This window comes from Rattus norvegicus, chromosome 18 (genome assembly GCF_021556685.1).
Source record: "Rattus norvegicus strain SHRSP/BbbUtx chromosome 18, alternate assembly SHRSP_T2T, whole genome shotgun sequence".
Classification (NCBI taxonomy): Eukaryota; Metazoa; Chordata; class Mammalia; order Rodentia; family Muridae; genus Rattus; species Rattus norvegicus.
Window position 1 is genome coordinate 54,462,516 of NC_141551.1, and position 27,406 is coordinate 54,489,921.

Here is a 27,406-nt window from a genome sequence, read left to right on the forward strand (position 1 = left end):
GTATTTCCCTGATGTATACCTCAGCCATTTGCGAACTACTGTTTAGTTTTCCTTAGCGTTTACATTTATGTTTAAGTCCTTTCTATATTCTAAACACCAACCCAGTGTTGGGTATGTGAGTGGTATATCCATAATTGGTGTTTCTCAATTTTAATGCTATCTCTTCACTTGAATGATTGTGTTATTTGCTCTATAGAAACTTTTATGTCATAAGGACCCATTTGCTAACTGTTAGTCTTCATTCAGATCCTGTTTGGGAAGCCCTTTCCTGTGCCAGTAATTTCACTTGTGTCCTTCCACTTTCTCCCTTGACTAACTAAAGCAACAGGCATTCATTATATTGAGATTAGTGATCCACTTTTGGTTGAGTTGATTCAGAGAGAAAGATGGTTCTATATGTAGCTATCTAGTTTGACCAGAGTCTTTAGTCAAATGTACTGCATTCTCTCCAATGTATATTTTTGGCCTTTTTGTGAAAATCAGGTGTCTGCGGGAGTATGGATTTATTAATTTTATTTCATTGAGCGATGTGTCTCTTTGGATGCTGACTTCATGCTATTTTGATTCCTGTGGCTCTATAGAATAACTTGAAATTAAGGCTTGTAATATCTCAGCAGTATTTTTATCTTTCAGATTTATCTATTTTAGGTCTTTTGTGTTTTGATATAAAATTTGAGATTATGTTTTTAATTTCTGTGATAAATTGCACTGGAATTTTGATGGTGATTGTACTGTATCTGTGGCTTGCTCTCAGCAGGCTGACCACTAGCACAGTATGAATCCTACCAACTCATGATGCCCATGAGTGGTATAGCCAAATACCTTTTGGTGTATATGTTAATTTCTTTCTTCATAGTCCAAAGGTTATAGGTCTTTCGCTTCCCTGGTAAGATTTAATCTAGATATTTTTTGAAGTATGTAGTAGGCTGGCCTGTTTTTGTGTATAATTTTTCTTCTTGCTGCTTTGCTGAACATGTTTATCAACTGTAGGAGTTTTAGGAGTTAGCGTAATGCTGGCTTGTAAAAAGAATTTGGAAGCAGTCTCTTTACTCTTCTGTTTTATGAAGCAGTCTGAGAAACATCAGTTTCAGTTCTTCCTTGAAGATCTGCTAGAACTCTGCAATAAATCCACCTACGCCTGGGCTGGTTTGGGTTTGGAGTATTTTTATTGCGGACTCAACCTTGTTATTCATGATAGATTTCTTTAAATATTTATGTCTTCCTGGATTACTCTAGCATGTCAGAAGCATTAAAAGAGTTGTCCATTTCCTTAGATTTCCCAGTTTTTGGAAATGGGGGTTTTGAAGGATGTCTTCTGCACTCTCTGAATTTCAGTAGTGTCTGATATAGTATCTCTTTTTTTTCATCCCCGATTTTATTAATTTGGGTCTTCTTTCTTTTTGTTAATCTGGCTAAGGTTTTGATCAAACTTCTTCATGTTTTCAAAGAACCATCTCTTTTTAAGTTTTTTTCTTCATTCTTAATTCATTAATTTATGCTTTAATCTTGGATGTTCCTCCCCGTTTATGGTTTTTGCATTTATTTTGATTTTGCTTCTCCAAGGCCTTATGGTATATAAGCAGTTATAGCTCTAACCTTTCCACTTAAGACTGCCTTCGTTGCATCCTGCAGGTTTAAGTATGTTGCATTTTTATTTGACTATTCTAGTCTAGTTTTCACTTTCTGCTTTTATTTTTTAATAATCTAGCCCATGTTGTTAAATTTCCGTGGCTGAATATTTTCTCTTTCTTTATTACTGTGGATACCTACTTTTACTTTGTTGATGCTAGATTGAATATAAAGACTGTTTAAAATTTCCTGCAGTTGTTAAGAGAACAGTTTATTATATATGTCCCAGAATATGTTGTAGTTTGCTGAGGTTTCTGTGGGCTACTGAGATAACCATGTATTGTCTAGTGTTTGATGAGATGCCCTGTTGGATGTATTTGATCTATGATGGCACCTACCTTTACTATATCTCTGTCTCCCCAGATGGTCTGTCCTTTGGTGAGTGTATATTGTTGAAGTTATACAATATTAATGTGTTATGGTGAATCAATTTGCATTATGTGTAGCAGAGTTTGCATTATAAAGTTTGGTGCTTGAAAGTTTTTAATGTCTTCTTCAAGGCTTGTCCCTTTGATCAGTATGACGTGGCCTACTGTATCTTTTCTGATTGGTTTTATTTAGAAGTCTAGGAGACAACAACCAAGCATGCCAAAATTAAATATAATTAAGATAAAGCAAGAATTGTTATATGAATGTTGGATATAGCAGCCCAACAGGAGAAAAAGAATCCCAAGAGCAGGCACAAGAGTCTGAGACCTACTCCTTCAGATGGTCAGGAGTCCCATACAAATACTAGGCTAAAAGCTCTAACATATACATCGAGGACCTGGTACAAACCCATCTAAGACCTGTGCTTCTTGTCTCTGTCTCAGTGAGTTCAGATGCACCTTGACTGGTTGATTCAGAGGACCTTGTTCTCCTGGTGTCCTCTATCTCTTCTGGGTCTTACACACTTTCCTCCTCCTCCTCCAGTGTTTCCTGAACTCTGAGGGGAGGAATGTGTCCCATTTAGACACACACACTCTCTCTGTATGATATCTGGCTCTGGGTGTCTTCATCTATTCCAAACTACTACCCAAGGAAGCTTCTCTGATGATATCTAGATAAGCCCGTGATCTGTGATTATAGCAGAATATCATTATAAGTCCATTAATTAATTTATTTATTCATTAATTCATTTATTTATTTCAGACTAGTAGTGTTTGGTTTTATCCTAGGTCTTTAGGCTAGCTAGTCTCTGGTTCTTGGTCACCAAAGCAGTGTTGCATTTTGTTTCCTTCTCATGGAGTAAGCCTTCAGTTTAATAAGAGATTGAATAACCTCAAAATTCTATGTCACAATTGTCCTAGGATATATTGCCTGCAGAACAGAATGTACATCAAAGACTTTGCATCTGAATTGGTGTTTATAGTTGTCTTTTAGTAATCTGCACCAAAGACACTAGTATGTGGGGAAGGCTCCATATAGGCACCAACCTGACTTCTCCATGATTATAGAGTCATATGTTATCATCAGCAATAGGGCCCTGCTGTAAGTTAGCAGAGAGCATGCCCCTTTTTAGCAACAGCTTGGGTTGTTTGTGGATTTCTGTTGGCCAACAATTCAATTGAATGCATCCCAGTCCCACTATTGGAAGCCTTGTTTGGTGACAAGTGATCACCATTTGAGACTTCTTATCCTCGTTATTAGGAGAGCTTACTACAATCATCATCATATGTTTTAGGAAGGTTCATGCACTAGGTTTCCATACCAACCCTCAAAGGCCTCTTAATTCTAGTCATCTCTCCCTGCACCCTCCCTCTCATTTCCCACCAGATCCTATTGCTCCTGTGCCTACCTGTCCTCAGTCCATCTCTTAAATCTGTTCTATTTCCCACTCCCAGGGACATCCATGCATCCCCCTTACAACCCTTCTCTTTACCTCTCTGAGACTGCAGATTATCACTTGGTTATAATTTTTTATGATGGCTAATATTCAATTATAAGCTCCTCCATATGATACTTGTCTTTCTGTGTTTGGGTCATCTGACTTATTTTTTAGTGTTAGTCATTTGCCAGTGAATTTCATTATGTCATTTTTTTTAACAGGTGAGTTAATACTCCATCGTGAAAATGTACCACAATTTCTTTATCTATTCTTCTGTTGAGGGACATCTAGGTTGTTTCCAGTTTCTGTCTATTATAAAAAGAGCAGCAGTGAACATGGTTTAGCATGTGCCTTTGTGGCAATATGGGGTATCCTTTGAGTTTATGACCCAAGAGTGGTAGAGCTGGATCTTGAAGTAGATCTATGCCACCTTTCTGAGGGACCGTCACCCTGATTTCCATGCTGACTCTAGTTTGCGTTCCCACCAGCAGTGGAGGAATGTTCCCCTTCTTCCACATCCAGCATGAGCAGTCATGCGCGTTACTGGTCTGAACCATTCTGACAGGTATACGATCCGATCCCAAAGTAGTTTGGATTTGCATATCCCTGATTTTGAAGATTTCTTTAAGTGTTTTCAGCCTTTTGAATTCTGTGTTTATGTCTGTAACCCATTTTTGAATTGGATTTTTTTGTTTTTGTTTTTTGATATAGTTTCTATTCTTTGTTTTAAAAGAACAGTGCGACCATTGAAACTCAAAGGTATTATTGAAACTTCTGTATTGATTCCTATCATTTTTGTTGATTTTATGATGTTTCTTGTCTTTATACTTTCTTTCTCACTTACCCAGTGTTCTCTTTTTACTGTCATCCCTTGGACATACTCGTCCTTTCTTCAAAGTACTTCTTCCCGTTACTTCTGCAGGGTAGGGTCTGTTGTATGTCCTTTTAACCTTCCTTTACCACAAAAACAGTTCTTCTTATTCCTTTGATTATAATGCATAGTATGACCACAGCAGTCTGTGCTGGAATCTCTAATCTTAAGGAAGTTGGAGAATAGTCCAAGCCCCTTCGGTTTTTTAAAATCTCCAATGAAATTGTGTTGTTACTCCATTTGGCCTGCCTCTATCTATGACTTGGCCTTTCCAGAAGCATTGAAGACCCTGTCTTTTTTCTGTATATTCAGTATTTAGTTACTATATGACATCAAAAGTTTCTTTTATGGTCCTATCTATTTGGTGTTGTGTGTACTTACAACTTGATAGGCATCTCTTTCCTTAGCCTGGGAATTTTTCTTCTATCATTTTGTTGACAATAGTCTCTGGCCCTTTAACCAGAACTGTCTCCCTTTTTCATAGCTATGATTCTTAGTGTCCTACAGTTAATGCATGCTCTTGGATGTTTTTAGTTTCATTGTTTTCTTTGATTAAATGATCCATTTCCTCAACCTTGTCTGCAAACCCCAGTATTCTCCTTTCCACTTGTTATTCTATTAATAAGAATTTCTTCTGAGTTTATTTGGCTTACTTTACTTTCTATTTAAAGTTTTATTACATTTAGGCTTTATTCATAATCTCAATCCTTTTATTAAATGGTATTTTCATATACTGAAAGTTTTTTCTCCATATTGTATTTAAAATTTTTGTTTGCATGGTTTTTACTCTGGCAATTATTCACATCCTTTTTGTATTTTTGAAGATATTCATAATGCTGTTTTGAAAACTTGTATGTCTTATAAGTTGCTTTTCTTGGGGAACATTAACTTTGGGGTGCTAATTTTTGGAGAGAATGTACTTTCTTGGGTATTTGTGTTTATGATTTTGTTATGGGACCTAGATATCTGAAGTTACATTGTTGGTAATGCATTTTTTATGGATATCTGCCCCAACTTTGACAGAGTGGATATTTCAATCTCTATAGGCTGTTATTCAACTTTGTCAAGTCTTAGACCAACCAACTGATACACTTTGTATTTAGCCTTTGGTCCATACAATGTTGATGTGCAGCGGGAGAAAAGAAATGGTCCTAGCCCAGTTAGGACTCATGCAACTTATGAGCCCAGGAGGCAACCTTACAGAAAATGAGCAGATTCTCACTGAAAATCCCCAGAAGTCTGTAGATGGCTCAAAGGGTTCTATTGGGGATCATTAGATAGAGGCTAGGTGTCAGTGGGTGGTGTTACCTCAAGAAACGGTCTGAAGCTCTGTGGCTGACCCTCCAGTGATACATTAAGACAGAATGGAGAGTCACTGGTCCCCTTACAGTGGTGTGGAGGAAGCTACCTGAGGAAGGTGTACAGAACTGTGCTTAGTCCTTTCTAGCTGGGTCTGCAGCCCTTGGGAAATGCTTCAACTTGTGATATGCACCCTTCTTTTCTTACAGAAAGCTGGTTGTGATGGTTTATTGGGGTCTCTAGCCAGGGAAGATCATTGTGGCGTATGTAACGGCAATGGAAAATCATGCAAAGTCATTAAAGGCGATTTTAATCACACCAGAGGGGCAGGTAACTGTTCTTTATTTTTCCTACTCAGTAAACTGTAGTGCCTTTATGGACAAAAGCTAGATTAAGTTTGATTTGGAGATCATAATTCTTAATCTACTGAAGACATTCTCAAGGAGTTTTTAATAATTTCAGTGATGACATACAATATGTGTGATCTGAGCCAGAAACTTGAGCAAGCTTATTTTTCAATAATGAAAACATGAAGTCATGTGTTGTGCATTCTAGAAGTTAGGGCAGGAAGGGAATAATCTAATTTGCATCAACTTATATTACCAGGCTTCTAAAATGCTTATTAGCCAGCGACAAGCATGTCTAACCAAAATAGTGATTTGCAAAAGACTGAAACAGCCATTGACAATATTAGTTCCAGGATTTCAGCTTTCCTTTCCCCTTTTGATAGTTCTTTTACTTAACTTCGGGAGGGGGAATTTTTGAAAGCTGAAATCCGAAACAGTTATAGTGTGGTGGAAATCAGAGCAGAGGCAACAGAACATGGGGAACGTTTCCACATACATTAATAGCAAGAGTCCCCTCCATTCCTTTTTCCTCATCTGCAAATGCTACACACAGGGGCTGTGAGGGATGTGATTCTTGTCGCGTGCATTTAGAGTTCTTTGCCACCAAGAAGTGATTATTAATATTGGCACTGAATTATAATAACCCACAAATACTTTATATACATACACACACAAATGTACATGAATAAACACACATATTCACCTATATAAATATACACACAAATATACATGAATACACACACATATATACACACTTGTATAAATACACACACATATCACTATATATCAGGTTCTCAAGCTTGCTGGGAAGAAGCACATATTTTCTGTGCTTCATAGAGTCCTTTCCTGGACATATTATCTATTGGGCCATCATTTATGACTGTTTTCTTTTTAAAAGATGTATTTTATTATATATGCATCTCTGTGTATGCATGTGTGTATGTCATGTGAGTGTGGATGGTGGGGGGGGGATGTGCTTACCTAGGTGAGAAGAAGGTGCCTGAACCCCTGGAGCTGGACTTCCAGGCAGTTGGGAGCTGTCTGATAAGGGTGCTCTAATCCCAAACTTGGCCCCTCTGAAAGAACAGCAAATGCTTAGGGGAGCAAATGCTTTAGCAACTTCAGAATCCTCCCTCCAGCCCCATTTACAACTATTTCCACACCATCACTTGTATGCTCACATTAACGTTTCATTTAAGATTCCAAGTTCAAGAAATAAAAACATTCTGACGTTAAAATATAAATTCGTTATATTTGAGGAACAGTCAACCCATGTTGGACAGTCAGTGAAACTGAAGTCATTTTAAATAAGCGAGTTGTTCTAAAGGGAAAGTCAGATGAATCTTTGGGAGGTGAAATGAAGTTGTTCAAGTTTGTTTTGTTGTTTTTGTTTGCTTTGCCTTAACAGAATAAAAGACAAGCGATTCGAGTCTGCCAGTGCTCATTTAGACACACTTCGCTAGAACAGATTCTCACACCTTCAGTTAAAAAATGTAATTGTAAGAAACCTCTCACCCCGCCCTGTTCCCATGGTGGTGACATGAAGCGTTTTACAGTACAGAATTCAAATGTAACATGAGAGACCTTTCCGTCCTTCTCATTCCATCAGATTTGCTCTTCAAGAGCGGACGCCAAGGCTTATCTCGCAGTCCTCATTACACACAGAGAATGAAACCTTTTGCTTCCTGTGTGCATTCTCCTAAGATAACTTGTCTATCTTTTGGGGATAAAAGGTCCCTGGACTTATTTGGCTCACCCTCTCCTCTGGCTGAGGCTAGTGTTTTCAAATGTGAGTCGTAGACATATACTTTTAAAGAAAGAATAGCAGTGCATTGCAAAGCCATGGGTGATGGCGGGGGGGTTGCCTTCGAAACCCGGTTTTTATTATTGATCAGAGAATTAACCATGATAATCTATGCTAGCTTTCAATATAATTTTACAATTTATTTGACCCCTATCTACATTACTGTCCGTCTGCCCTTATTTCTAAGCACAAATAACCAGCAGCCACGTCTTTTTTTTTGTTTTGTTTTGTTTTGTTTTGTTTTGTTTTGTTTTGTTTTGTTATGTCTTTGTGACATAGTGCGAAAGCTTTCCATTTGGAACTGACGCAAACAGCTGGACATTACTGAAAATTGTCAAGTTATTGAGTAATTAGATAAACTGTATCTTAGGGTTATTCTGCTGTGAACAGACACCATGGCCAAGGCAACTCTTACATAAACAACATTTAATTGGGCCTGGCTTACAGGTTCAGAGGTTCAGTCCATTATCACCAAGGTGGGAACATGGCAGCATCCAGGCAGGCATGGTTCAGGAGGAGCTGAGAGGTCTACATCTTCATCTGAAGGCTGCTGGCAGAATATTCACTCCCAGACAGCTAGGATGATACTATTAAAGCCTGCACCCACAAGGGCACATCTACTGCAACAAGGCCATACTTCTCAATGGTGCCATACTCTGGGCCAAGCATATTTAAACCATCACAAACTGTCTCTTGAATGGAAGTTTTAATTCTAAATTTCACATGCCCAGGGACTGGAGAGATGTTTCAGTTGGTAAACAGTTTAACAGGCAAGCACAAGGACCAGAGTTCACATCCCTAGTGCGTATGTAAGGAAACCGACCAAACAAACAAACAACGGTCCAACCAATGCAGGCGTGGTCTGGAGCATTTGTAATCACAGAGCAGGGAGGTGGAAACAGGGGATCCCTGGAACTTGCTGTCCAGCCAATCGTGCTGGATCAATGAGATCTAGATTCAATGAGTGACCCCCATCTCAAAACGATAAGATAAAGAGTGACTGAGGAAGAAACATGAGATCTTTGCGCATAGGTGTGCACATGCGCACGCGCGCGCGCCCACACACACACACACACACACACACCATATGCCTTTATTTTATCTCTGTCATCAGGTGGACTCTACATTACCTTTTTACTTATTCCGAATACCTCAATATTTTTGACATTACAATGATAGGAGACAAATTTGAAAATATCCCTTTGTCTTTTTAAACCTTCAAATCAGATTTTAGCCAAATACATGAATTTTTACAGAATATTTCAAAAGGAATATTAAATTAAGGACAACTAAACTAGGCTTCTTTCTTTTGGCCCTATTCTTCATGAAGGACCCCCAGTTTCTTCTTTTTCTTGCACACTCTCATTTCATTCCACCCTATTTTACTTTATTTCAAGTATCATATCCATAACATCAGCTGCAGTATATTTTCTGAGGACATCCAACCTCTGCCTGTGTGACACCTAGTGAGGTGATGGCAGGCCTCTCACTGTGTCCCTGCACCCCTTTTATTTCCCTCCTGACCCTCTGTCTTATCTGTTTGTTCATCTCCCTAGGAATACTTGGTCTTTCTTCCTGTGCTCAGGACTGGGGGACTGTCCCAGGCCAACTGTCTGGTCTCTAAGGTTTTACTTTCTCTGCTCTTTCTAGCATGGTGAAGAATCCCCAGGGAAAAATGCCCTGTGTTGATTCTAGATTGTCCTACTGTCTCTAGGGAGGCTACACCAGAGGCTTCTTCCTCTCCTCAGAGTACTTCATGCATAGCAATGGCCTTCCTACCCTCTCAGTAGAGCTCTGGGCTCAGTCTTTTCATGAAACTTCACCTGAGATCATGGTGGCTTTAGAGTAAAACATTTTCTCTTCGTAGCCCTTAAAACTTGGCAGCAGCAACGAAAGCCAGAGGTGTGTGTTGGGGGTGGGGGGTTGTCAAATGAGTTAGGAGAAGAGATTTTGTAAGCACCGCAGATTGATGGCATGTTTTATGGACTCTCCACAGGCTATGTGGAAGTGCTGGTGATACCTGCAGGAGCGAGAAGAATCAAAGTCGTGGAGGAAAAACCCGCACATAGCTACTTAGGTAACTGGCATTGCAGACTCAGGAGCTTAGTGGGAGCCCAATGCTCAGCTCTGGGACTCAGTAACAGGAGGAAGTCGGTTTGTCTCTAAGTTCACACTTGAACTTCCCGGAAAGCATCTCTTCTAATATTCAACAAGAGTTTCCTTTCCTCTAAGGGATTCCCAGGAGCAAAATTAATATGCTTTTCTGTTGAGAGAATATGAAGTACTTCCAAATGTCAGCTCATGACACGAAACAAAATGAAACAAAACAAAAAAGTCAACCTCATTAAATAACTGTCATGTTTTACTCCGAATACATGCGTGTGTAATACAGACATTAACGCATTTTTTCATATGTAAACATGCAAGCATATGCAAACACATGTATTTTTGTAATGATTGTTTTAGAAATAGGAGATATCTGTCTCTAAAAGGAAGCCATAGTTTAAGTTTTTAATCTTGTGTTAGGTTCCTTGTCTGGCTTTCACTCCAGAAAAAATCTCACCTACGAAGAAAATATTTTTAAAGCTTTGAGCATTGCTTGTGGGGGAGACCAGATATTTTAATATTTTAATTAGCTCAATAGATAACTTTTTTTACATGACAAAGAAAGACCACAATAATGGAATCAAATAAAATGAAGTTAGAACAAGGGACCAAACAGATTTTAAATTAACATTTAAAAGCCCCTTGCAACAGTTTGCTGAAAAATGTTACGTCCTGGTTATTTTCAACTAAGCAGTAAATGCCCCAGTAGGAAAATCCTTTGCCCATGGAGAGCTTTCTATCTCACGTGATGTGTCTGTTCTGCAGTATGAAAAACAGTCTAGTCTCGGCTTTGAAATAATTTTTCATTAGGATTTGCTTTTTTGGGAGGGGGAACCTTGAGAGGACAAAAGAAAGTAAGAGAAATCCTTGACCGTGTGAGATGTTCATTCGTTTGTTACCTTCACGTATATATCTGATTAAAGTTACTTGCTAAGGCTTTCAATGTGTTTTAAGTACAAGATCACTCCAAATTCAAGTAAGTCCAAACACCCAGTTTTTTAAGATAGTGGTGGTAGATGATTAAGACACATTCTCTCAATAGAAGACCACCGATTGCACTCACCTACATTTTCTTTATTCCCAAGCTGCAAAAAAAATACATAGCTGTCTCAGACGAGCTTTTTCAGCTCAGTAAACTTTGAGCTAATGTGAAGAGATTTAATACCTGACCAGTAAAGCTAAATTAATCAGCCAGTTTTGCAAATGAGAAATCACCATGCTGCCTCTTCCTTGGCACTCAATGATCTCCTTCATTTTTCTATCCCCTGTGTGGTTACCATAGTTACCATATTCCGCAAGGTTAACTTCTTTTTTTTAGAAACACCCAATGGCCACATTATTTGACATGTAAAAAGCAATTAGTTTTCTCTTGGATCCTTAAATTCTCTTTTCTTTTTGCTTCTAGTCCCTAGCTCTTTTTTCTCACGGGATACCCCTTTGCTGGTCTCCAGTCATGGACCCTGAATGTAGTCTCCAAATGTGCCCATGTCTGGCCTAAGCCATGCTTTGTCTCCAGAGAATCACATCTAGAAATGCTATATGTCTAGTTGTTGAAAGTCATAAAAACAAAAACAAAAACAAAACACCCCTCAAGTTTCAATAAGATAATTGATTTCTACCCCAAGCTGAGTACGGTTTTTGCTTATTTTCATGCCAAATATACTCCCCTGTGGGTTTGTAACATTTGGTGGAAACTTGGGTACATAAACCAACAGAAATAAATCTATCCTTCAGAGCTCTGGAATCCAGAAATCGAAAATTGATTTCAGTAGAGTAAGCTACAGGGTCGGGACACTTTGTCTTTGAGAGATCATGTGATAGCAGCACGCTGTCCCCCTAGCTTCTGGCGAGTGCCATCATTACTTTATTGAGAACTAGTAAGGATTCAAGGGTGACCTCTAGGTTTTGGTGAGGAGTGATACAGGATACATGGATGAGGGAAAAGAGAAGTTACACGGTGTTAAGATCCTAGATTCTAAAGACTGCAAGTCAAAGTGCATCATAAACCATTCTTCACATGGTTCCTTTGGGGACAGGAAGGAAGTTGTAAGAAGTCTTCAAAGGAGATAAATTTAGAAAAATAAATGAAAATAGATTTTTGACTGACTGATCATTCTTCAACAATTCAAATTGCTGATACCAAAGGTATGTTATTACATAGGAGACATTTAATAACTTCCCAATAGAATTTTCTCTTCCATTACCCTTTCTTTTAATTATATTATTGGCTTCTCTGAAGATTATAGCATTATGTTGTTAATGATTGACCAGTTAGCCTAAACCGAATAAGGCATGTGGTTTTATTTATAAAATCATTATAGCTTATGAGTTCCAAAAAAATAAAAAAAAAAACAAACCTCACAAAAAGCATCAAATCCAACTTACTCTGTCTGAAATTTCACACACAGGGCACCAGGGCAAAAAATCTCACTAAAAATAATTTGAAATGAACAAACGATAAAGCAACCCTTCATTTTAATATTTACCTCTTAATTTGATTACTTCAAGATGCTGTAACACAGAGCTACAGGCTAAGTGGGTTATAAACAATAGAATTTTCTTCTCAGAGCTCTTGAGGCTGGAAGTCTGAGCTCAGGGGACCAGTATGGTTGGGTTCTGATGAGGTCCTTTTATGAGCTGGAACTTACTGACATCTGTGTCCTTACACGGCAGAAGAAAAGGAAGCAAGGCCTCTCTGGGCTCTTAGCGGCACACTAATCTCACTTACGAAGATTGTGCCCTACTAACCCCAGCCAACTCCAGTTACCTCACAGTGACCCCACTTCTTAATCCCGTCACAGTGTGGATGGAGTTGGGTTTCCACAAGGAGGGAAACCTTGAAGGATCAACAGCAGCCTGTAATATGTCTGAATGGGAGGCAAATTAAGAAGTCCTAAAATGCCAAAACTACAGTGAACGCAGGAAGTCGAATACCGAGCCTCTGGAAGTTCCACTTGATAACAAGAACCTGACGTCAGACTCTGAAAACCAGGGGGATGTGGTAGACAGAAGTGAAGCCAATGATGTTACAGAGTACCTGTCCTGGGAGGCTTCCACTGGAAGGGGGGCTTCAAAGGATTCCCAGCTTTGTGGGATGCAGGGGCGGGAGTATAATTTATAAGTGAGTGGGGAAAGCAGGGGAGTGCCACAATAGCGTTTGTGAAAAGTGGACATGGAAAATCAACTCTCCTGAGATTTGCGGTGCAGAGCAACCCCGCCTATGTGCCCCATCCTCTTCATCTAGCTGTGAAGCCACAGACCCACGGGAGGAGTTTGTCTTATTACAGTGTCAGTATGGCTTGTGCTGAGAGAAACACTTTCCACAAGCAACTCCCCTCAAACCGGGCCTCAAAAGACTTGGAGGATTCAACAAATAGCATATTAAAGACAATCCAGAAAACAAAAACAAAATAGACCCCATGAAGCAAACACCACATCAAATACAAGAAGATCAAACAATGTACAAGTCGTGTCCCACATGGGAAATATAAACAGAAGTTCATAAATGATCGTATCTTATTTATCTTTTAAGGAAACCATTAAGAAAGTACAGGGGGGGGGGGAAGCTCTGATTTCAAAGAAAATAAAATCAGTTGGCTTCACAAAGCTTTTATTGTGGAATATATAAAATTGTAATTTTCTGAGTATTTGAAAAAGTCAAGTAAATATTCTTGTTTAGTATAAAACAGCAAGACACTTAGATATATTAGCCACATGTGACAAATAGCATTTTTAGTGCATTTGAAGAACCCTGGAAGAACATTTTCTAAGCTATTTTGTCCAAATTTCATAGCAGTTTCACTTTGATGGCTACACATCGAAGTCATATTTGTATGAAGGGCTTTTAACCTCTCTTGTTTTTAATTTCTGCTGCATATTGTTTTTATGGAACTTTCCACATAGATATCATAACTGAGGGGTTTTTGCTTTTAGTATGTTTTATAATATTTTTCTTTTCTTTTTCTTTCCTCCTTTGTTTTTTAACCTATTCACTTTACATCCTGCTCACTGCCCCCTGCCTGGTCATCCCCTCCCACAATCCTTTCCCTATCCCCCCTCCCTTTCTTCTCTGGGTGGGGGTCCCTCCCAGTATCTCCTCAAGCCTGGCACGCCCCAGTCTCTGTGAGGCTAGTCATGTCCTCTCCCACTGAGGCTAGAATTTATATTTTCATATATTTTCATATATCCTTTGGTGCCGTTTGGTAATTATTCCTCAAGGAATAATTTGTTTCTTTTGTCTTCTCAAACTGGTTGGCTTCGAGCTGTTTCTGATTCGTTCACCTAGAAGGAAGGCGTTGGGACCCTTTTTCCTACCACGGTTACATTGTTTCCTTGATCAGTTCAGCTTTATCCGTCTCTCCAGACAACCAACTTGAAGCTTGGCTGGTTGCCTCTACCCTACCTTTAGTTTCATTTTTGTGCGATTAACCCCTTTATCATTTTCTTCCCTATGCTTTGAGCTTCAGTTGTCACCTACCATGATGAAGACAGAAGAGTAACTTTAGCTTCCTTCTCTCCTCTTCTGTCAGGTCAGAGCTACAGGAGTGCCCCTGCACCCACGTTAGCTGTGTTGCTAGCTGTGTTTCACAGTGCACTTTCCATTCGATCTGTTTGCACAGCGAAAACAGTATCGCTGTGGTTCTTCTTGGAAATAGGAGTTATGTTTAAATGTACTTGATTCACAGTTATTTTGAGATGCTGACATCGGGGTGAAAGAATACATGCAGACAGGTGTCAATCAAGACTTGGTTTGTCACCTTGGGCCTGAAATTTCCAGCTGTAATCTTCACTGTCAGTTACAGTATAGTAGTTCAAGTCTTCTACAGGCTTACAGAGACTCTTTTTGTTCTGATCAATTAGGAAAGAGGAGTAAAGAGGTATCAAAAATGAATTTTTCTTCCTCCATTAAATTGTTTCCTTTGCATTTTGATGCTATATTATATAAGGCTATTATATAATATTAATAAATATTATATACCATCTAAATTTTTATGTGTGTGTGTGTGCATGCTAGTGGTACATGCATGTGTATGTGCAGTCTCATGGAAGTGTGTCTGTTTCAGACAATAAATTTCCTAAGTTTTGTCTGAAAATGTACTTGTTTTAGCTTTGTGTCTAAAAATACTTTTTCTAGGTATAGAGCTCTAGTTTTTGTTCGTGTTAATTTTTTAACCATTGGAAGCTTGTTTCTTTTTCATGTGTCTAACATTTTTCAAATTTTATTTGTGTGTTATTATACTATAATTATAATAACATTATTTATTTCCCTTCCCTTTCCTCTATCCGAACCCTTTCATAAACCACCCATTTTCTTTCAAACTCATGGCTTCTATTTTCATTAGTTATTATATGCATAGATATTTTTATATTTATTTGTTTATTATATACATCATGTGTATGTATATGATGTATGTGTATATGATCTATATCTATATACACATGTATCCATAAACATAACCTCAGTTTATATAATGTTACTTGTATGTATGTTTTCAGCAATTTGACCACCTGGTATTGGATAAGGAAGTGGTGTGCTGTTCCCTGGAGAAGACCGTCTCTCCCATTCTGAGCATTTCTTAGCTGTCTCTAGTTCTTTGTATACGGTTTAGGCCGCATGGGCTACTCCCATATCCATTGTCTACTGGTGTCATCCATGCTCAGTCATGTTCAGACAGATGTGTTGGGGCACCTTTATGGATGTAGCTTTTGACATTCCTTAAATACCCAATCTCATAAAAAAAAATGTACACTTTCTTCCGGCTCTTACAACCTTTCTGCCTCCTCTTCTGCCATGATCCCTGAGCCTTGGCTGCAGAGTTTGTTTGATTGTGGTTTCCGGTAATGGTCTCCATGTGTTGCAGAGAAGTTTCTGTGATGAAGGGTGAGATCTGCAGTTCTTTGCATGTACAAGGACACATATTTAGAATGTAGTTAGGGACTATGCTAGTTTGGTAAAGTGCCAGTTGTTCTCCTCCAACATCCCTAAATTCTCTACCTTAGGGAGTTGACAGGTTCCTTTGACTCTCATTATTTCTAATGATATGTGGACATTTAATGAATTGTTACATTTTAATTGAATGTTTTAAAATGTTCATACATGGATGTTGTATTTATACCACTTCTACTCTATTTCTTCCCGAAACTCCTTTTATATCCCAGAGCCCTCTCAAATTCAGTACCTCTTCTTCTTTAATTATTGTTACATATGTCTGTGTGTGTGTGCACACGTGCACACATGTGTGTGCACTCAGCTGCTGACTCTTGTTCTTAGGGCTGGAGAGCCTATAGGGGCTCATCACTGTGGAAGAATGATTCTCACACTCTCAGCAGCCATTATTTGCCTATAGCTCTTCATCTAGAGAAGTATCTTGGAGGCGTTCAGTTGGTGTTGTCATTGTGCCAGTCTTATTTAGACATCCATATTGTTGAGAATTCATGGCTATAGCTTCCAACATATGTAGAAAACACAACTGCTCAGAAGTCAGACAGCCTGTTCCTCTGGTTCTTGCAGTCTTCCCTCTCCTTCTTCCATGATGTTTCCAGACCTTTATGCTTACACAATCTGTCGTAAATGCATCAGTTGCTATTAGGTGCCGGACAACCAGCTGTTCTCTGTATTTTCACCATTTGGGACTTCTATAATGTTCTCCATCTGCTGCAAAAGAGCCTTCATTGTTGAGACGTGAGAACTAGAAATGCCCATAACTAACAGATTTCTTTTTTTTTTCCGGAGCTGAGGACCGAACCCAGGGCCTTGCACTGCTAGCACATTTCTTTTTCCTTTCTGGCCACTCTACACTATGTTCTCTAAATCACCATGTTAACTGTGTGACTGTGTGTGCGAGTGTGTGTGTGGCTGTGTGTGTGTGTGTGTGTGTGTGTGTGTGTGTGTGTGCGTGTGTGTCCATGCATTGTTTTGTCATGAGTTCCTTGGACCTTTTAGGACCTATGTATTTGGAGATTTTTTTAAAAGAAAATGTAAAACTCTTTTAAACACTGTGCTTTCAACTACTTTGTGCGTCCGTGTCCAATTTTCTGTAACACCAGTCACATCAGTGGGATTCCTACGTGTCTACCTTGATCCGTTTCCGTGCATCAGGGCACTCTTCTATGAAGTTGTTCTTTCCTACAAAAGTGTCTTTGTCTAATATGTTTTAGGCCCATTCATTAAGTTCTGTACTTGGTATGTGATTTTTTTTCTGTTCTAAGACCTTTGATTTAATTATTTTCCAGTTCCCATTGCTCTCTGACATTACAAACCTTCCTAGAATGTGTGTGTCTATTTTTTTTCTCACTCAAGAGATTTATTAGGAGGAGAAAAAAAAACCCAGGAGGGTGGCTGCCTCTGCTCAGGAAAAAAGCAGCCGTGTGTGCCTATTTAAAGGCGTGATTCACTAGTTCCATTTTCTCTAGGATTCTTGAGTGTCATTTTATTCCTGAGTACCCTTACTTAATTATTATGGGTCTATTGTGTGGTGGTAACATCCCCGGCCCCGGTGGGTTTTTAATTGGACGGTGAACATGATTACCATAGTATGGATGAGTGGCCATGTTAAACTTTCCTTATTACTGAGTCTAAACATTTTGCTGGAGAATTAATTTACTGCTGGATCAGCTGTGTTGAGATCGTTTAAGAGTTTTCCAAGAATTGACTCAGGCTGCTTTAATATGAGGTCTAGTTTTTTTGTTTTGTTTTGTTTTTAATTTGGACACCTGAGTTTTTAGAGTCTCTATCTTCAAAAGCTACACACCTTGGGATTCCCTGGAATTTGTGTTTTTCTCCATTACTACTTGACCTGAAAAATCAATCAGAAAGTCTAAAATCCTTAGGTTCTTGGCAGTGGTTCATCTCCCAGCTTTGGGGAGCCACGTCCTATTAGTTTGAAGCTGAATCTTCAGCTGTAAGGTCAAAGGTCCCCTGTGAATGCTTTGGGATCTTTTTGTCTTGCAACTCACCCTTCCCCAGTGCTCCATAAAACCGATGCTCACTGTCACTGCCAGGGTGACCTCCTTTCTCTGAGCCGCCCTCACCCCTGTCAAGCCTTCCCAGACTGTGCCCTGTCTAAGGTCAGCCTCCCAGGGAGGGCTCTGGTAAATACCCTCCGGAAGACAGCCAAGCAATCAGAGAATAATTTTTAAGTTAATGAAGTAAAACAAACAACACATCCCACCCACCCAAATAAAGCCAAGAAACACGCTATGTACAGACTCCTCTTTCTGAATGAACTGACTCCTAAGCCAATCAATTGTGTGGATTTGTATGTACTCGCGTATGCCATTTTCTAGGAAATGTTGAAAGCCAAAACATGAATAGAGTCTGGATATCATATTCCATAAACCCCAAAGGAAGTTTTAAGGCATTTTTTTATTAGAGATATTTCAGGAACTGTAAATTGATAATTATAACCTGAAATACAAGCTTGGAAATTGGAAAATATTGATCAATATATTTCTTAAAATATTTAATTTATAGAGATAAAACATAAGCAGATGCTAAACCTTATAAACCGACCCGTCAGTGGTTTGCTTCTTTTTTTAAGACTTTAACATCGCCTAAGGTATGTCCATTTGTTTGGTGCTAACAGACATTGGCAATATTTTGAGATGTTGTGGTCAATGTATTTCTCTTTCAGTAAAAATTAATAATTAAGCATTGATCACATAAAAATAAGGATTTGTATGCTTCTTTAACTTCCCTTTAGACATTATTTTAGCATATGATAAGAATATTTTTTCAGAGAAGATTGATGCAGTAAATTTTCATACTTTCATACACTTGTTACTTATATTGATAGCAGCAGAACAACTTTGGTAGAGCAGCAAAACCTTAGCAGGTCGTTGATGTTAAAGGATATATAAGCATCTAACAGATATTGAAGATTCTGTTGATTTCAGTAGCAACAAGACCGGTAGCTTTAGACTTGCATCGGAGGCTGGAGACACACTGAAATGCTTTTAGGAAAGCAATGTGAAGACGTTACTCATCAGTAATTCTGTCCACACTCATCCTGTATTTCATCTTTTTATAGCTCTTCGAGATGCCAGCAAGCAGTCTATAAACAGTGACTGGAAGATAGAACATTCTGGAGCATTCAGTCTAGCTGGAACTACAGTCCATTACATAAGACGAGGCCTGTGGGAGAAGATCTCTGCCAAAGGACCCACAACCACACCTTTACATCTCCTGGTAAGAGGCAGAAATGGGAAAGTGTTATAAAACCAGCTTCTCACGGCAAGGAAAATTCTAATCCCTCTCCCCCTCCCTCTCCTGTCCCCTACACCTTCCCCTCCCCTTCCCCATTCATCTCCCCCTCCGCCTTCCCTTTTCCCTGCCCCTCCCCTCCCCCTCTCCCCCCTTTCTTTACTCTCTCTCTCTCTTTTCCTCTCTCCCTTTTCCCCATTTGTTTTTTAAATATCGGTATTATCAGAACAGCATTTAAAATTGTTTTAAGTGATATTTGTAGTAACTTTAAGATATTTTAAATTGTGATATATAAAAATAGTAATTATTAAAAGTGGACCAAATGTTCTAAGGAATTAGCAAGCTCATAGTAGAAATAGACCACCTAAGAATATGAAACCCCTTTGCCCCTTATAAACCAGAATGGATATTCATCAAGATAGGCCACAGCATGGGGATTACAGCAGTCATCATGCACTTAATGGGACTCATCTGTGTCTGCAGAATACCTTTGGTTAAGCATTGTTTTGGGAAGGGAGAGTTGGAAACACAACTTAAGAGAGCTCTCAGTCTTCTCTCCCTGTTTCTCACTGTGTTAGTGGATTACTGCAAGGAATCCTGAACCCTGCACTGTTTGGAACTGTAATGTTCGTTATCATGTAGCAAAAGACTAAATGTGCATTAAGAGAGAATTAAAGGGCAAGGACTAGAACGGTGGGACTGTGTCTGTGCCACTGGGTTGTTTTGTCCATAGGTCTTGATCAAGGTACTCAGAGCTGATGGCCAAGTCCCCAAAGGAATGAATGTGCAGGTGGCTGCGTGTTTGTTCTAGTAGCAAAAAGGAATCTCAAATTCAAGTACCTAAGCACTACCTCTCTATATGCACAGAAACCCACTGTCACAATGAATCCTCTTGCCATAGTGGCATGTGTTTCACTGTTTAGCATCTTCACTGCAGCTGAGTTAGTCTTCAACTGTAGACATCTCGCGTGGCTTCTTCTCAGACCCAGAGGTTGAAATGGCACTGTAGCTCACAGATGATCTTATTTTAATGGACCTATGATTTGGGGCCCCTTTTAAATATCCCTTCTGATTCAGTTGTTTTGCATCAGAAACTGAGGTCCATACATTTCCCACAGCTCCCACCTGATACCACTGTGGCTGATCCAGTAACCACGGTTTGAATTTCCAGAACCTTATATAGCTTATATAACTGCCTGTCCAGTATAAATAGTACCTGTGTAATCTCTTTGTCTTGCTTCATCAATATTATTGCATTCTTTGAATAATCATTTTATGCATCTCCTGATAGTTTCTTTGCATCCTATTTGAAAATGTCAATGAAAAGATCTGCTCTGCCCTGTGCTGTCTACAGAAACGAACAAAAAATATCTATATAACGGGTAAACTACCCTTAGCATCATCTTTGAATCATGTAAAATAGTCAGTAGCTAACATTTTTAATGATTTGACATCTGAAAACACTACTATGTTTGACTGCATTCTGTAACCATTTATTGTTTTAATCTATGTAAGAAAAATACAAGACTGAGACTTGTCCCAAGCCTTTGCTTAATATCCATAAACAGTACCCATCGGACCTCAGAGTAAGAGACTTTTCTTACAGCAGAGCCCTTAATCGGACTCGTAATTGCCAAGGCTTTTCCTGGAACCAGGCATCGTAATTGACTCAGTGAACTGGATCTAAAAGGAGCTATGTGTGTGACCTGGATTTATTTGGTAATCCAAAGGAAACTGTACCTCTGAGATATTTCTCTCTAATGACTATTGCAGATTGAAAACCGGTACTGACTTGAAAGGCGAAGTGTGCCGCTGCCTTTCCTCAATATGAGCTTTTGACTGTAACGCGCTCACACTTTCCTTCTGCAGAGAGTTCTGCCAAAGTCAGATGGTTTATGAAAGAGCTCGTGGGTTTGTGGCCAGTCTCTCAGTTCCAAGCGGCATTGGGTGTTCAATGTGGTTTGAAGTTCTATCAGTGAGAAGGTAGCTTATGAGGAAAAGGGGACTGTTTTCATATAATTAAGTAGGATAGGGCAGACAATGAGTGTGTTGATATGGTCATTTCACCAAATTAAAAATTATATTATAGTATCATCAGAACCATTTAAAATGTAAGCTTTTACTGTTTATTTATTAGGTTGAATGTAACTTACAATCGGCAACATTTCATCAAATATTTAAGCCAAAATCAATATTGTGATGTACTCTGTCTGATTTGGGACCCATTAGTCACCTACAATTACAACTGATGTAGACGAAGGAGAAATAATCAGTATGCCTCCCCCCACACACCTACGTCAAAAATATAGAGAGAAATGTTTTATGCACCAACTGCTCACACAGATGTTGAATTTATAGACAGGCTATATTCCGTATGGCTACATTTAACATACTTCATGAACAAATTTCTGAAAAACATACACGCTCAAATATTTACATACACACAGATATGTATATGACTATTAATCCATGATGATCCCTTTCTGACCTTGACTTTGGATCCCTTTGACAGCCAAACTGGTATAGCCTCCAATTGTGGCTCAGCACAATGTCGAGTCAAACCCATGGACATTGAGCCATTATAATTTACTAAACTCTGCATATAACCGCGCTGTTACTAATCTAATATTTATTTAAAATCCATTTAAACATGCACATTGCCAAAATTCTAAGATAATATAAACATCCAGAGAACAAAGTTTCACCCCTCTAGTGATTCAGAGTTTCTCTACCATTGCTAACAGTGATCTCTAGACTGCAGCCTTAGCCCGCGTCTTAGCTAAGGTTTCCACTCCCGTCACAAAACATTACAACGCAGAGAAGCACTCAGAGGAAAGGCTTGATTCCGTTCTAATTCGGTTGACACTTGTTCACACTCTCAGGACACATTCCATCTCTGAGATAAGTCAGGGCGTGGACTGACGGCAAGAACTGGGAAGTGGGAACTGAAGCAGAGGCCGTGAAGCTCACTGGTTTGTTCCTCCTCGCCTGCTTTACAGGTTTTCCTGGACAACCAAGGACCCCCCCTGCCAGGGTGTTGCCCTGCACAGTAGGCTGGGCCCTCCCACTTCTGCAATTAATCAAGAAAATGACCTATGGCCTTGCCTGCAGGTCATGTTTGTGCAGACACTTTTCAAGTGAGGGTCCCTCTTCTTTTTTTTTTTTTTTTTTTTTTTTTTTTGGTTCTTTTTTTCGGAGCTGGGGACCGAACCCAGGGCCTTGCGTTTCCTAGGTAAGCGCTCTACCACTGAGCTAAATCCCCAGCCCCGAGGGTCCCTCTTCTTAAATGACAATCTATGTCAAGTTGGCATAAAACTAGACAGACAGACATCCCATATTAATTGAGTGACTTTTTCTATGACTTTTTTTTTATAAAAGTAGAAAATCCAAGGTTGATTTTGTATCTTGACATTAGATGCAACACACATTCCTGACCCTTGAACACATCATGTATATGAATCATGTACAGATATAGGTACCCACATAGGTACAGGTGTATAAATATATCATATGTCGTGCTTTGGGGATGGTCGGCCAAATGAAATGAAAATGATCGGGTATTTCTGGATTCATTCCAGTGAGCTTTTGTCTTAATGTATGTAGATCACAGGTGACTCTCCTAACTTTGAAAAGGTATAGCGGGGTTGGGGATTTGGCTCAGCGGTAGAGCACTTGCCTAGCAAGCGCAAGGCCCTGGGTTCAGTCCCCAGCTCCAAAAAAAAAAAAAAAGGTATAGCATTTTAAATATTTAAAAGTAATATTACGAGATTGCTGCAAATCAAAGGTATACATTCATTGTGCAGTTAGCATTTTTATATATCAACATCTTTGCAGATTTGCTCACTGAATGTGCTCTACTTAAATCATATTCTGTAATCACTCTGTATGCCACAGGTGCTCCTATTTCAAGATCAGAATTACGGTCTTCACTATGAATACACTGTGCCATCAGACCCTCTTCCAGATAACCAGAGCTCTAAGGAGTCGGGACCCCTCTTCATGTGGACACACGCAGGCTGGGGGGATTGCAATGCCACGTGTGGAGGAGGTGAAGACCATTTAACTTCTATCTTTGCAAAACTCCAGTCATTTTCTGATTACACTGATAAGTACGATAGATTGAAAAATACCTAATTTACAATTGTAGAATCCAGAAAGATTTGTGAACTCTGTTACTTAGAGTATGTGTACAAGCCGAACATCTGAACTATTTCATGGGAAAAGTCTGACTTAAAGTGGAAAGGCCACTGACCACTATTCTATTTCATTCAATGAGACTGGTTGTTATACATATTACATAGGGAATAATGTGTTTATGTATATTATACCAGGTCCAGGAGACACCAGTCAGGCTGTGCTGTACATTGTATTAGTACCAGCACTTGATACATACTTTCATCAAAGCTGGATACAAAATGAAATCACAAAAATAAGTTGCTTTCCTGTATACAATTGCCCGGAAGAAGAAATCATGCAAACAACACCTTTCACAACACAGTCAGCCAGTGTAATATCATGGGGTAACTCCGATCAAGCAAGTGGGAGACTTGTATGATGACAACTTTAAGACACTGAGGAAAGAATTTAAAGAAGATATCAGAACATAGAAAGGGCTCCCATGCTCGTGGACTGGTAGGTTGTTATAGTAAAAATACCCATATTATCAAAAGCAGTCTGTAGATTCAGTGTGATCCCCATAAAAGTTCCAACACAATTTGTTAAAGATCTTGAAAGAACACTTTTTAGCTTCATATAGACACACACACACACACACAAACACACACACACAAACACACATACATACAAACATACACACACACAAACATACACACACACAAACACACACATTAACACACACATACAAACATATACACACACAAACACACACACACACACACACACACACACACACACACACACACACACACACCCATGGTAGGTGAAACTATCCTGAATAAAAAAGAAATACTTGAGTTATCCTTGTATCTGACCTTAAATTATACTACAGAGTTATAGTGATAAAAACAGCATGGTATTGAGTCAAAAATTAAAAATCTTAAAATTTCTTGATTCTAAGATATAAAATTTATACATATGAATGGAATGATTGAAGGAGTGTTTTGACAGACACTGAATTTGCTTTTAAATTGTGTTCTTCAACTATATACATATGCATGCAAAGTAAAGACATTTAATTCCCCCATTTTTGAGCTTACTGATTCTAAAGTGTGTCGTTATTACTCTGAATACAGAAGCACCCCCAAATTGGACTCACTGTTTTCTAGTTCTATATTGCATATTGGGAGGCAAATGAACAAGTTACTTCAGTGCAAAATGTGTGAGTGGGAAGTCTTTGAGTTTGACCGTTTCCAGAGGAGATTCTGTGCCCAGAGACTTTGTGTATACCCCACTCCAGTTCTCATTTCCATTTAATAACAGTTTACACAGCTCCATGGAGCAGATGCCTTTGAAGGATAAAAGGAAATCCTCAGTGGGTAGAGTTATGATACATATGTAGTAAACAGGATATGAAGTGGGTTTGTGCACAGAGCTGAATCGTCTGTTTTCTGGGTAACACAACTCTCCATACTTGTAGCTTAAATGTTCCTTCTGAAGGTGTGAGGAGGGCATGGGAAGAAACTGGCATATCTGTCAGGAGGGTACCTGGGATAGGAGAACCAGGAAATAGATGCACATATCAACAAAGCTGTATGGAAATACGCTAAGCACCAAGACAAGACAAGCAGATGAGGATAAGCAGGAGAGGTGAGGGAGGCGAGGGGAGGGGGGGATAGGTGCACTGTAAACTAGGTTTTCAGAAAAACCCTCCACCAAAGTCAGGCTGCATCGAATTCTTAAGGGTGAGCGCCCCTGTAGCTGTAGGAGTAGAGCTCAGGGTGAAGGAAAGCAGAGAGCTGTGAGGTACCTCTCTTGCCTGCCCTTCTTCTGTGGTTGATAGGAGATACAAAAGAGGTGTTAGAATGGAATGATTGTAGTTTTCAGGTATAAAAGTACCCCTCTGATTTTCTCAGCTGAGAGTAAACTAGACAGGGCAAGAGTGGAGATGAAACCCTGCAGCCATTGAGAGGGCCCTGTTAGCTAAGCTGCTTGGAAGCAGTAGACAAGGAGAACCGATGAGTCGTGCTGCCGAGCCACATATGAAGCTGTGAGAATCGGGGGAGGGGATGAGATGGCTTTCCCAAATGACAGGATAAAGCCATTATGAAGTGACAACCAAGGAACGTCTCAAGTGCCAGGTAAGGAGGACCTGGGGGCCTGAGAGCTTCAACCAAAGTTCGAGATACCTGTTGGCCGAAATTCGATGTCAAGTAAGCAGTTGGAGATATGCGTCTGATGTGGGAGAGGGAACAGTAAGCTACTCACATACAACATGTGGGTAATGGGTTAAAACGATGAGAGCAGACAGAGCCCCCTGAGGAGTGGTGGAAGGCAGAGAGAAAGCTGTTAGAAGACTGATGTTTGGGCTGCTCTGTCATTGAGAGTTGGGGAGATGAGGAGAAGGCAGCACAGCAGATTCTGATGGGCCACAAGCACCACAGGGAACACATTGGTGCCTTCTGTGAGGCAAGCGAGGACTGTGTCACAGAAAGGGAACCATGACCATCTGCCAGAATCTACCGAGTAACAATGTAGATGGAGACTTGGTCAGCATTCATGTCTAAGATGCATTATTTTTACTAATGTGAAAAAAGGAGTGCAGTTGCCAACCCTCTGTGGGGTTTGAATATGCTTGGCCCAGGAGTGGCACTATTATGGTGTGTCACTGTCAGAGTGCACTTTGAGAGACCCTCCTCCTAGCTTCCTGCAAGTAGGTCTTATCCTTGCAGCCTTCAGAAGAAGATGTAGAACTCTCAGCTCCTGCACCATTCCTGTCTGGATGCTGCCTTGCTACCACCTTGATGATAATGGACTGAAATGCTGGACCTGTCAGCCAGCCCCAACTAAATGTCCTCCTTATAAGAGTTGCCTTGGCCTCTCCTCTTGCCTTTTGTGTTTGTCATTTTCGTGAGTTACCGGAAGATGGCTGCTATATATGCTTTCTAGACCTTTTGGAAACATGGAGTTGTTCCTTTGGTCACATACATGGGAATCTACAAGAAGGGTGATACTGTAGACATCAAGGGAATGAGCCCTGTTCGGAAAGAACGTCCCATAAGTGTTACCGCAGCAAAACCGGAAGAGTCTGCAGTGTCACCCAGCATGCCGTGGGCATCATTGTAAACAAGCAAGTTAAGGACAAGATGCTGGCCAAGAGGATTGAGCACATCAAGCACCCGAAGAGCAGAGACGGCTTCCTGAAGCGGGTGAAGGCGAACGATCAGAAGGAAAAGGAAGCCAAAGAGAAGGGCACCTGGGTTCAGCTGAAGCGCCAGCCTGCGCCACCCAGAGAAGCGCACTTTGTGAGGACTAACGGAGAAAAAAACCCGAGCTGGGGGAGCCCATTCCGTACGGACTCATGGCCTAATGGACACAAAGGGAATGAAGGAGCTGGACTGCAAAAGAGTTGCCTTGGTCATGGTGTCTCTTCACAACAATGGAAACCCTAATTAAGATACCCTCCAAATTAATTTAAACGCTGTATTTGGCTCAAAACGCTTTAAACAATATCAGACTCCCCCAGAACACCTGGGGACTAAACGACCAACCAAAGAGTACACATGGAGGGACCCATGACTCCAGCGTCATATGCAGCAGAGAAAGGCCTTGTCAGACATCAATGGGAGGAGAGGCCCTTAGTCCTGTGAAGGCTTATTTCCCCAGTGTGGGGAAATGCCAGGGTGTTGAGGTGGAAGCGGGTGGGTGGGAGTGGGAGCATCCTCACAGAAACAGGGGGAGGGGGAAAAGGATAATATTTGAAATGTAAATACACAAAATATCCAATAAAAAATAAATAATAAAAAAGGTCAGTAGAAAGTGATTCAAACAGGCCAAGCTGGGTTTCACATTTAGCAGAGTGTTTTCAGAAGACCTTTGCTGGCACAAGGAGAGTTGAGTGCTAGGACTTTTGCTCACCAATGGATAGGAGAGCGATCAGCTTCCATAGTATCAGGGACTCAAATGCCCGAGCCACTGTGGCGTTGCCTGTTCACTGGAACATTAGCATGGGATTTATAATAGGAAGTTAATGTATCCTGGACACCGAGTGATCTTATTAGGTTTATTAGATTAAGGTGATGGTGAACATCTGGGCAATTCCCCGGGGAGAGGCTGCTCCGTTCACCTGTCTCTGAATGGGAACAGGTATTTTGCTCTGTGGTAGCACTAATGGTCCAGTTGAATTCCAAAGTCATGAATTTATCATGACTTCAATCCCTACGAC

General features: G+C 39.9%; 1 protein-coding gene across 2 annotated transcripts in view; it reads left to right on the plus strand.

Annotated features, from left to right (window-relative positions):
- Window positions 1–27,406, plus strand: part of Adamts19 (ADAM metallopeptidase with thrombospondin type 1 motif, 19) — a 184,616-nt gene that overhangs the window by 123,970 nt on the left and 33,240 nt on the right. For both annotated transcript variants that reach the window (NM_001108433.3, XM_087593119.1), the window contains 4 exon segments: window positions 5,816–5,936; window positions 9,754–9,834; window positions 18,893–19,050; window positions 22,960–23,113. In NM_001108433.3, the coding sequence (NP_001101903.2) occupies window positions 5,816–5,936; window positions 9,754–9,834; window positions 18,893–19,050; window positions 22,960–23,113 (514 nt within the window).